Consider the following 13,074-nt stretch of genomic DNA (forward strand, 5'->3'; position numbering starts at 1 on the left):
TTACTTTGTAAAATACTTTACAGTTTTCTGAGCTTCATACATACCTTCTATAATTCTTTTAATGCTGCAACTCAACTTGAGGTTGAGAAAACTGAAGCTCAGAATGGTTAATAAACTATCCAAAGTCATGTAGTATTAGATATCTAACTCCAAGTCTTTTAACTCTTAATCCAGTGTTCTTTCTAGTGTGCAGAAGCTAATCTTAGGCACTGAATCTCACATAACTGCAAATGAATTATTCTTTTTGGATTTGGATGCCACTCTTAGAAGGTGAGTATACAGGAGAATTATGGGTACCAGTGTACCTACCCCCATCACACCTAGTGTTCAGCAGTTTCTGTGAAAAAAATTGCAGACCCTGTGCCCCACCCTCCCCGTTTACTTGATTTCACCCCAAGTGACATTTTTTGTTTCCCTGGATGAAAAGGTCCTCAAAGGGAAATCTTTGGCCAATGTGGAAAAGGTAAAACAAAAATGGCAGAAGCACTGAAAGGCATCAAAATCAACGAGCTCAAAAACTTTTTGAGCAGTGGAAAAAAACATCTCAATAGGTGTATTGCATCAAATGGGGAGTACTTTGAAGGTGACTGACGTTTAAATATGTAAAAATAAATACACAATTTTTTATAAATAAATACTGTTTTGAGGGATTCCGCTCCCCCTGGTATACATGCTTTAGGATTATTTGTTCTATTCCTATGAAAATACCATTGTAATTTTGGTAGAGAATGCATTGAACCTGTAGATTGCTTTGGGTAGTATGAACATTTTTAAACTATTAATTCTTCAAATCCATGAACATGGAAAATCTTTTCAATTACTTTTGTTGTCTTTGATTTCTATTATCAGTGTCCTATAGTTTTGAGTGTACATGTCTTACAGCTTGTTTAAATTTATTCTTTCCAATGAAATTATAAATAGGCTTGTTTTATCAATTTCTCTTTATGATAGCTTATTATTAGTGCATAGAAACACAACATATCTTTGCATATTGGTTTTGTATCCTGAAACTTTACTAAATTTCTTTACTAGTTCTCATAGTTTTGGGGTAGAATCTTTATGGTTTTTACATATAATATCATGTCATCCACAAAGAGTGATAGTTTTACTTCTTCCTTTCCAATTTGGCTGCATTTTATTTTATTTTTTTCTTGTCTAATTGCTCTGTCTAGAGCTTCCAATACTATGTTGATTAAAAGTGTAAAGAATGGGTATCCTTGTCTTTTCCTGATCTTAGAGTAAAAGCTTTCTGCTTTTCACCATTGAGTGTGATGTTAGTTGTGGGTTGGGAACATACTTTTAATAGGCAACAAACAGAAGCAGCAAGGTAGTCAATTACAATAACACAAGCAAGAGATGCCAGTGGGTTAGACAAGGGGTAGTCAGATGCGGAATAATTTCTTATTATCATGATGCAATTTAAGATGGTAAATTTGAGCTCAACAAAGCCATCCTGTACAATGGAACATGCTAGGTATGCAGGAGTAACTAAACCATGCCTTACCCTCAAAGCACTTTCTAGCTAGTGATATAAGCATGTAAATACTTAGCTATAACATAAGGGAAAAGAAAGTAAATCTATATAAAGGTGAAAGTTATTTTGTGGCATTACTTGAATATTTGAAGAAGGACATGTCTTATGAATTGGGCCTGGAGAGGGCAGAGGATTTCTACAGACAAAGAATAAAAATAAGATAATTCCAGTCTAAGAAACTACTAAGAAAAATACCTCTCATTGGACAAAAGATCTAATCTCAGTTCATTTCTTTTATTTTTTTCTTTTTCTTTTTTTATTTATTTTTTTATTTTTATTTTTTCCTTTATTTTTTTAATTTTATTTTAATTTACTTTTTCAAATACATTTGTCTCTGCCTCCCCCCGACCACTTTCCCATGCCCCCTCCCTCCTTCCCTCCCTCAGCTCTTCCCCTTTGGTTTTGTCCATGAGTCCTTGCCCTGTGTTCCTTGACTTTCCCCTTCCCTTCCTTTTCCCTGCCCTCCCTCCCTCCTTCCCTCTTGTCTCTGTTGATTTCTTTTCCTTTCAGTTCTTTTTCTTTCAATTCTTTTATTTTTTAATAACTTTATTTAATCTTTACTAACCTCTTTGCACTGCTTACAGTCTGCACCATGTAGTTCAGAGGTCAGCCAGAGATTTGGCAGAGTTTATAGGCAGATACTGGAACTCCCTCTCTCAGATGCTCTTCTTCCAGGATCTCCTCTCATTTTTAGATAGACCCAAGATGGAGAGGTCCTCTGGTGAGTATCCAACGATAATCCTACCATGAATTTGGGCAGAACTTGTGAACATGATGATGAGATATTACTCTCATCATCATGTTTTCTCATACAGACAAAAGGAAGATTATCCTGGATAGACCTGGCCTACCAGATTAACCCTATAAAAGCAGAGAATTTTTCTCCATTTGATCACAGAGGAAGAAGATAGAAAAACATGCCCTAGCTGGTCAGGAAGAAGCAAATGTCCCTGTTAATGAACTGTTTATAAGGGCCATGTGGCAAGGAACTGTGAGTATCTTCTAGAAACTTGAGAGTCACCCTGGAACAATAATTAGTAAGAGAACAGGGACCTGAGTCATAAAACCACAGAGAAATGAATTCTAATAACCAGTGGGCTTAAAAGAGGCCCCTGAGCCTCAGAAGAGAATCACAATGCTGGATGACACCTTAATGTTAGTTTGATGAGATCCTGAACAAAAGGCTCAGTTAATCTGTACTGTGAGATAATAAATGGGTGTTGTTTTAAACCATTACATTTGTGATAATTTGTTATAAAACCATAGCTAGTACACTCCAGTTGCCCTGAAATCTGTCCTCTGGTTCTTCAAGAAAACAAACCTATAGGTCTTTTATGAGAATTTTAATTTCTCCCTAAGATGCAGATGGGGCTAGCTCTCAGGATAAATGTTGTAGTAATAATAATAATAATAATAAATGAGAAACTTATCCCATGCCCTTCCTTTCTTCCAACTGACTTTCCTCCAAAATCTGCTTGAGTTTGTTCACTCTACTGCCTTCAGGTAGCTATCTTTTACATTTTGTCCAGGTTTTACATTTCTTGGGGGGTGGGGGGAGGATTGATTCAGTATATATGCTATTTGTCCATTCAGATTTTGCATTCATTTTGAAGGCACAGTGAATATGATTTGCTGGTGGATTAGAAGCAAGCATATAACAGGGGAATTTGGAGATTATGCTATGGTTCTGGGCCACTGCAAGTGAAAGGATGGAGTTGCCATTTGCAGGAGTGGGGAAGACCATAAATACAAGAAATTGCATATGTGAGTTTAGATTTCAAGGTTGAATACTGGGCTGCATATAAACATTTAAGATGTGTTTGTTTTTCTAAACCATGAGACTGAATTAAATCCTCAACAAAATAACTCTGAAAAGAGAAAAAAAGACCCCCCAAATGAGTCTTGACACATCCAAAATTTAATGATAAAGAGAAGTGAAACTGAAAAAGGAGACTGTGAAATAGCAAGTGAGAGAGGAGAAGCACAATGAGAAAGGAATGATCTCAAACCCAACTGAAGGCGTTTCAAAGTAACCAAGGAATGATTATTTGTATTTAATACTGTGTCAAATAAAATGAGCATTGAGACTTAACCACTGAATTCAGCAGTGAAGAGGTAGGTCTGTTTCAGCCGTTTCAGCAGTTAGAGAAGAAAGCATGACTAGAGTAGAGGACAAATAGGAGGAGAATAGGAATCTGCATATTTAAATAAGACTTTAGAACAATTTTGATAAACAGAAAAATGGAGTAATAGCTTAAGGAAGAAGTGGTCAAGAGTTTTATTTTATTGATGTTGATTTGTTTTTAACATTTATGGTATGAGAAAATTTATCGCACGTCTGTATGTTGATGGGATTAAATAATAGAAAAGGGAACATCAATGATGCAAGAAATAGAAAGGAGAGTTATTGTTAGAGCAATGTCTTTTTGTAGATTAGCAGATATTAGTACACAGTGAAGGGATTGGATAGAATCAGACAAAGATCATATGTAGAAATGGAAGTAAGGTCAGATTATGTGGGTTCAGATATAGATGGGTGGTTGATGTAGTAGTGGGACCTAGAGGTTTGAGAGAGAAAGGAAGGTACAAAATAGCCATCTGAAGTGTGAGAAGGGGAGCGAGCTAGAAATAATGGAATAGGCTCTCTAGGTGGTATTGAGGGTCCACGCAGCATTAGAGAGTGGTGATTTTGTAGTAAGACCAGTCAGGCTGTATTTAATCAACGTTGGGATTTTTCAATAGTGTACAAATGCATGATAGGGCAAAAAGTTGAGGCCATGTGGAAGAGACTGATTGTGATTGTCAATGACATCTAAACTGTGTAAAGGAGAAAATGAGGTGAGTGAATGAATGACAGTGAAAAGGTGGCAGGATGAACAAAACAACAAGGGACATTGGTAAGACAACAGATAGATAAGAGATCATAGATAGATAGATAGATAGATAGATAGATAGAACAAACAATATTAACAGAAATGTGGTTTTGAAGACTGAGTAACATATACAAGGGGGGTTATTGTACTATTACTCATTTCTACTTCTGGGTATATTTGAAAATGCTCACAAAAAGATGTTGTTGTTGTTTTAACTGATAATGGTTCATGCAGTCAAAAATTGTTGGTATCAGGGTTCCAGAAAAAGTGAGTTAGAAAGAAAGAATATAGAGTCCCAAGCATGATCTGAGGGAAACTGGAAGGACAGAGCACAAGGACTGCTGAGAGCATTGTTAGTAGCAAGATCTAGGGAGTGACCGTGGGGCTAAGTGAGTAAGGAAAGGTGGAGGATCAGATCATTTGCAAAAGAAGGGACAAAGGAATTCGGAAGTCAGAGCATTGTAATGATCGTCTACATGGATAATTAAAACACCAAGAGTAATGGTGGAGAGCGTGACAGTGAGCAGTGGCACCAAAACTTCAAAGAATGAGGGAGAGTGACTCATCAGAGTAGCTTAATCAGCTGGTGGTTTTTAGAGGTGAAACCATTTGAAAGTAAGGAAGACATAGACCCCCATTTGCACTATCGTGGCTCCCACCAACCTGGAGGTACAAGGACTGTGCGACAGAAAACAGCTTCCGTTTGGGAGGACTGTGGGAGAAGCAGTGTCCTCAGGGGAGGGTTAGATATTAAGGGAGAAATTGTTCTACTAAAAATCTAAATTAGTTAGTTATTGCACCTGAATGTTAAATTGGGCTAGCTACCTCCTGGCAGTGAAAGTTTCATTAAAAAAGAACCAATAGGGTATGTAGTCTTTAGGATCTGACAAAGGAGGTATCTAATTTCTTGAAAAGAGACCAACATTTTCCAAAATTCCAAGAATTTTTTTCATAGATCCATAATTATTTTTATATTCCTAGAAACTAGAACAAAGCATGAAATATAATCAGATGATGATAAATGTTTGTTTAACCAAACTCTTCAGACAAGGGGGTTTATAATAGACAAGGTCTTTAATGGCACATGTTGAAGATAAAATGCTTATCTTAACCCTATGATATAGTACATGGTCATGAGGTCTATTGATTCTAGCTTTGAATCTGAGATGGTATTTTTCAAAAGTGAAGCTAATTACAAAATTAGCTTTAGCAGTTCTTTTCCTAAAAACACATTGTACAGTATGGAGATAGTTAATAGTGTTTAGGATTTACTTTTTTCTTTCATTTTGAAGAGGAAAACCTGTCTTTTAAAAACATGCAAAGCTAATTAAAGATTTTTCACTATTTTATTATCTGAATGCAGTTGCAAATTCTGACTTAAAACTCTTATCAGAGGGAGACAACATTCCTCCATGAACAGCAAATGAACATTCAATTAACACTTCAATACAAACATATTTTAAATAAAAATATACATATTGTTAATCTCATTCTTTACAAATGCAAATACCCAATTTTAAAATCCTAGGAGAATTGCCTCTCTTTTATTCTTTTGGGAAACAAGCCGTTTCTTTCTTTACAGGGAAGACCAGAATTTTCTGAAGTTGTTACCAAGTTAGAAGAGTGTCTCTGCAACATTGAGGTAAGAAATTTCTCTCCTGGAATGTGTTCATTGAAAAAGCCTTGACTGCCCAAGGATGTTGAGGAATGTAGGTTAGATGGTACTTATGGAAAATACATGAGTGTGGTCCATAATTCCACCCACATTTTACCCTGTTAATTAAGCTCCCAGGGTGGAGCAGTGTTGGCTGCGTCTGTGGGCATCAAGGCAAATCCAGAGTGAAACAGGGACCCTCTCAACAATCATCAAGCAGCCAAATGGACACAGGCATGCCCAGCTTAAAAAACTGACCTACGTAAATTTGAAAATATAACAAATATGTTAGAAGGTAATTATTTAAATTAATTTTTATATATGCATGTCCCTATGTACAGTGAAATGTAAACTAAAATATTAAGTCATTGTTCGTTTATGCTCAATGAGAAAAGGAAAAATTATCAGTATAATTTGTGCATAAATTAATTGGGAGGATGGCTTTTATACCACACGTATGTTGCACAAAGTGATATATGTTGGTAATCAGGTTAATGGAATTTTCTTCCCTTAATATCAAGGAGCTGTTTGCTTTAATTTTCTCTATAATTGCCTCAATTTCCTATACACCTGGTAAGGAGATAGCATTTGAAAATAGGCAAGGAAGCTAAAACACGGGCAATAATTCAAAAATAACAATATATTCCCAAATGCAAATGAGTGCTGTAGGAGAAGGGCATGAACATCACACATAGAAGCTGACATATACACATGCATATGAAGGGAAGGGGGATAAAATGGGGGGAAACAACATCAACCTGACATTGTACAACTAAATCTTAAAGTGGAACTAGTCAAATACAGTTCTCTTAAAAAAAAAAGAAACCCTCAACTAAGTCACTAGAACCTAGTCTATTGGGAAAGGGTTTCAGGTCTGCAATTGCAGCCTGCAGTGATCGGCAGTGATGACTGTGTCCCATTACTATTTACTTCTAAAAAAGAAGGCTTTCGTGAGAAGGAAACTTTAGTCTTCCCTTCCCTTCTCCTCAGTCCTAGAACATACAACATGGGGAGTAGTATATTCGGTGGGGCTTCAGGTGTCCCACCAACAAGACCATTTGCTAGAGGCCTTGGATGTCGAGAGATGCCTTTAAAGCTTGAGTTCCAAGTACTGCCTAGTTTGAACCTTAATGTTTGACAGCATAAGGTTGCTCCAAACCTGAGGATGTATCCAGTTAGATCATAGAGTAGCTTCCAGAAACGGGGGCAATGGTAAGATCTGCTAAACTAGCTTTTCTTGTTATATTGACCAAGTCTCTTAGCACAATCTCCTCTAGTGGAAAAGATGAATAACAATGGACAATATGCAAGGAGAATTTGCTGGACTGGGTTACACTAATTAATGGACCAGGATCAGCTTTAAAGCCCTTGACTTGTGGAGTTTCATAAGGCTCCATCCTCTCTACTCCTAAACTTTTTAGTCTGTGGTTTAGACCAAAGTCAAGACGGCACAGCTCATCACATGTACAGATATAAGAAAGTTGAAAGAGACAATAAATAGTTGAATGCAAGAGTCCACAATATCTTGGGAGATAAAACAAAAAGAACAGATTTAATGAGAATAAATATAAAATCACACATAAAAAAACAATAGTAGAAGTATCACATGGTGAGTATATTGTTTAGGGGGATCATGAGTGTAACTAGAGAATGAGCTCTTTGTGAGTTAGACTATGAAGTAGCTGCCTTGCTACAGAATAAAGGGTATGATCATTTTTCATTGTTCTGAGATAACCAAAAAAAAATAGTGCCCCGTTATATGCTTTTAAAGGGATAATTAAAACTGGGACACAAATCTTAGAAAAGGAAGATCAAAATGTTGACTGGATTGAAAAGCACATATTTGAGAACCAATTAAAGAAAGCAGGGATGCTGGTCCCAGAGAAGGGAAAATTAGGCTGAGTCCAACAGCTGTGTTTAAATATCTGAAGAACTATCATATGGCAAAGGGATTGGCCATGTTTTTGATGGGCCAACAGATGGAAATCAAGTGCAATAATAGATTTGGTTTATTTTGAGAAAGAGCTTTGTAATGGTTGGAGCTGCCCTAAGATAAATAAACGGATCTGGAGGCAGTGAGTTCCCCATCACTGCCCTAGCTGACTTAAAAATGATGCACAGAATTCAATCATTGAAGAGTCTAGAGGTTCATTTCAAAACTGACATCACATAATTCTCAGAGCTTTACTTAGAAATGTCTTGGCTCCTATGGAGAGCCTAGAATTTACATAAATTATTTTTTTAAACCAAAGTCTACTGTCTACATGTCTTATGAAATTATAATGTCAAAAGCACTAATGTTCTCAGCCAGTTTAGGTAGAATGTATAAACAGCAAGGTTGTCAAAAATTCAAGAAAACTACTCTTCTATTTTTTACTCTTATCTTTCTCATTTTTTCCCCTCATACTTTACTATTTTCTAGTTATAATGAACTATTTGTAACTATTTTTTAAAAGTCTTTCACAACAACTCTATTTAGTCCTAATGCTTGCCAGACATTAAAGTATTTTTCATTTTATAGTATGAATGCATTCTTGGAAAAGTGTGTAAATCCTTTTAAAGTAAAGGGAATATTTTTAAGCTACAAGTTAAAGGAACTCTGCAGTTAATCAGCCTCATAGTGAAAAATTTAGAAATTTTTTTAACCATCAAATAAAAACCTTCTAAATATTTATTTCATGAATGTGTTTTCTGAAAAGTGAACATGAATTTAATGGACCAGCTCTCAACATAGAACTAGGTCAAAAAAGTAAATTAAGTTAGCCAGATGTTGCCATTAGAGACCAAAAGAAAAAGCCAGAAGCAAGCTGAGAGGAAGTTAAAATATGAGAAATCCTAGAATAGAACATTAAAATAAAGCCATATTCTATTCTATGCCTTTAAGCCTGTTGAATCTATTGAATGATTGAACTGCCCCTCTTTTACTTAGCTGATGTCTCCTGCATCAAGTAATAGCAGCGGGTCTCTCTCACCTTCCTCTTCCTCCGATTGCCTGGTGAGCAGAGGAGGACCTGGCCGGAGCCATGTGGCGGCTTTACGGAGTCGTTTTGAATTGGAATATGCTCTAAATGCAAGGTCTTATGCTGCTTGGTCCCAAAGGTAAGGGTAATCTGAGCAACAGTCTCATGGGCAAGTCAGATTCTAGAATCTCACCAAGACAGTTACCCAATCTGATTATCATCAATGGGGGATTTACCAGCCTTGTGGCAAACTTTGAAAAGAGGAGTTTTTGAGCCCATTTTAAAAATAATATCATGACCAAAATTAGAAATTTTATTATCTGTTAGTTTAGGTTCTCTAAGTTTCAAGCAACATAAATTAACTTGAGCTTAAACAAGAATTGTCTAGCTATAGCCACAAAGGAAAACTATTGAAAGTATCCTGGGGTTATCTTATGGAATTCAAGGGAGAATTTCTTGTGTGTAGGCACTAAGAAACCGTTTTGCAGATCTGAGCACCAAAAGGCCAGCATTCTAGAATTACTATATGACCTGGTAATTCCATTCCTAGGTATATACCTCCCCAAATTGGAAACAGGTACTTAAACAAATACTTGTATTCAAATATGTATAGCAGCACTAGCCACAATAGCCAAAATGATGTATGCAAACCAAATATCCATCACCAGATGAATAAATAAACAAAATGTGGTATCCATGCAATAGAATATTATTCAGCTGCATAAAGGAATGATGTGCTGATACATGTTCTAACATGGATGAAACTTGATAACATACTAAATAAAAGGTGTCACATATTGTATGGCCATATTTATATGAATATCCAAAATAGGCATTTTAGTCAGTTTGGGCTGATATAACAAAATACCAGATACTGGATCGTTTAAAGAATAGAAATGTATCTCTTCACAGTGAAGTGTGGCAACATCAGGGTGACAGCATGGCCAGGCTCTGATGGGACTTACAGTTGGTCACCTTCTCACTGTGCCATCACATGGTAGAAAGAACACTGGCATCTTTTCATCTTTTTATAAGGTCACTAGTTCTATCAGATCAGGGCTTTACTCTGCTGATTTCATTTAATCTTAGTCACTTCCTTAAAGGTACTATGGCCAATAGAGTGATGAAGGGGTTAAGATTCGACATATGAATTTGGTGGGAAAAGGACACAACTCAGTCCATAGTAATAGGTAAATCCATAAAAACAAATTAGATCGGTGGTTGCAAAGGGCGAAGGGGAAGGGAGAAATTGAGAGTAACTGCTTAAAAAGTATAGGGTTTTATTTTGGGGCAATAACAATATTTTGAAATTAAATAGAGGTGGTGGTTGCAAAACATTGTGAATGTACTAAATGCCACAGAATTGTTCACTTTAAAAGATTAATTTTGTTATGTGAACTTCACTTAAATGGAAAAAATGCTAAAAAAAATTTAAACAAATGGGCAAGTCAGAAAAAGAGAAAATAGAGTTCAGCATTCTTTTGCAGTGAGCTCTGCCATTTACATGCCCCAGTTCCCAAGAGACAGCTCTTTGTCTCTCAGTTTAATTGTACAGTTTCAAGAAGAGATATATCAGTCATATATTGCCATAATACTTCTCTATAAAACCCATGCCAAAATTCAAGGATATATGACCATAAGCATTTATTTCTTGTTTCTGTGTCTATGGGCTGATTTTAGGTGGGCTTGACTTTGAGCTAGAGATTGTATACAGGTCTGCGCCATGTTCTTCTCCTCCTCTTTTGACTAAAACACATACCTGAGGCATGTTCTTGGGCAAACACAAGAATCTCAAGAGGACAAGCCCAACTTCACATGCACATTTAAAGCCTTTGTTCAATTTGCCACCTATGACATTCCATTGTCAAGTCACATAGCTGAGTCCAACATCAACAGGAGAGAAAATATACTGAACCTCCAGTGGGAAGAACTGCAAAGTCACATGGCAAAAGGCCTAGATACAAAAAGCATAATAAATTAGGAATAAACGCAATCTGCCACAAGAGAGAATATGATTGGATTTTGTTTTTTTAATCAAATAGCCACCTCTATTTGATCTAAGCAAATTATGGTGAAGTGGAGGTAGGGACATATTTCACTACTATCAATTTGGCAGTCAGGCACTTCTGCTCTGGATGGGGAGCAGAAAAGGCAATCACTGTGAGCCCAATGGATACCCTAGAAAGCATGCATTACAACCCGTGAAAAATCAGAAAAGACTGGCTTAAAAATCTCTGTCCTTCCACATGAACTCCAGAGTATTTACACATGAGCGGTTACCCATGTGCACTCACATAGCCATCATCAGAGTAAAACATTTATCTCTAAGACGGAGAAAGATTATCTGGAGTTAGCAAGGATCTGACATCATCTATAAACTGCTACTGCTGGTTTCTTAGCCATAGTTGTTATATTCCTGGTCTAACAAAAGATTTGTAGCTACAGCTTTGAAGAGACAAGAATCTGAATCATGAAGCCTTTAATCTGGGAATGTCATAAAATTAAGTATCAGCAAACTTGATTGATAGCCAAGCAAACTGGACACCATCTTTTATTGAATTCCTGTCTCTCACATAATTTCATAAGGAGCTCACAGGCCAAGATTAGATTAGTTTCAGTCACAATATCATCCTCTAGTTCCATCTGATCTTCTTATTCTTTGCTTGTGGTTTTAAAATTAATTCTCTGAACAGTCAGGTTTTGATATTTTCAAAGCACAGCCACCGGACATTTGTCTGCTTGAGGCAGAGGTTAAGAGGATGAGCTGCGGAGTCAGACAGGCCTGAGGTTCAGTCTTGGCCTTACCATTTACCAGCTCAATGACCTTGGGCAAGTTACCTGCCAGCTCTTAGGATTGTTATTGGGAGAGGCAGTATTGTCACGGGAGTCAGTGATTGATTGAAAGATGCCAACAGACCAAAGCAAAGGACTTAAGCTCCTGTAAGGTAAGTAAATCACACAACTTACAGTACATAGGCAGCAATATAGCATGGGAGGCACAGTGGCACTCCCAATTAGGTGAGTTAGGGGTGGAGGGAACACAGCTTCTCTGGCCTTCAAGAACCCAGGGAGGTGTATTCTACTTCTCATAAAACTGCCTGAAAGGGGTGGGGAAAACCCATTAGGTTTTTTGAGATGCAGCATTTGTTAGTCTCATCAGATATTTTATATCCTTCTGTCTCTTGACCACTGTTATGAAACTCTAATAAAGTGCGTGTCTACTTGATTCATGTTTTTCTTAACAACCTAGTACCCTTTGAGTATTGGCTGTGAGGGTGCATTGAAGGTCATTTTGCTAGTTGTGCCATCCTTCTAGCAAGCTCAGCGGTCTCTAGACTCCTGAAAGTAAGTCTAGAATAGGTAAAGCATTTAGCTAAGGTTGTAAGATTCACCAAGGTAAGAATATCTGTTAATCCATAACTGTATCCCTACTGTCTAGAGTGTGATTGACATAAAGTCAATGTGTAACAAATGTAAGTTTCATAAAGAATTGGATAAAATGGCTCCATAAATTATAATTATTATTAATTTGGAGCATAATCAGTGAACAAGCTTTAATTATTTTCTCTATTTGTTCCATTTGAGTAGTTATCACTACTGAGCATCTATGCATTCTGCATACTATTTTAAATACTTTGAATTTTCTTCTACATAATCTTCAGGGAATAAGAATTCCAATTTTTATAGATGAGGAAACTGAGGCTCAGAAATGGTGAGCTACTTCCTTAAGTTTGTGGAGGCAGAGTGGGAATTCTTATCCAGGACTCTCCTATGCTTTCAGAATTTCTCTGGCACAGGAGGTGGCACTTTTCAAAAGCTTGATATATCTCGCCAGTACTTACACAAGTATCTGTTAGAGTTTCTCCAGTTTCTTCTGGAAGTTGGTCAGAGAAAGGATGTGGCTACTCCTCCCAAGCCAGCCTTTTCAGCTTGTATATATGAAAGACAGAGCAGGTGAGACTAGAGATCAATAGGTTCTCAAAATAAAAAGAGCCCCAGGATGCAGGAACTGAGGGACTAACTCCAACAGGGCCATGAGTTTAACAACCTGGA

The 13,074-nt window shown here is 36.9% G+C and overlaps 1 protein-coding gene across 1 annotated transcript in view; it reads left to right on the plus strand.

Moving 5' to 3' along the window:
• Positions 1-13,074, plus strand: part of TNNI3K (TNNI3 interacting kinase) — a 294,113-nt gene that overhangs the window by 232,884 nt on the left and 48,155 nt on the right. Inside the window, exons 22-23 of the mRNA XM_054566852.1 lie at positions 5,990-6,049; positions 8,991-9,160. Coding sequence (XP_054422827.1) covers positions 5,990-6,049; positions 8,991-9,160 — 230 coding nt within the window. The remainder of the gene's footprint in view (positions 1-5,989; positions 6,050-8,990; positions 9,161-13,074) is intronic.

The sequence above is a fragment of the Pteronotus mesoamericanus genome, unplaced genomic scaffold (assembly GCF_021234165.1).
Source record: "Pteronotus mesoamericanus isolate MK-2021 breed Mesoamerican mustached bat unplaced genomic scaffold, CSHL_Meso_final contig_181, whole genome shotgun sequence".
Lineage (NCBI taxonomy): Eukaryota > Metazoa > Chordata > Mammalia > Chiroptera > Mormoopidae > Pteronotus > Pteronotus mesoamericanus.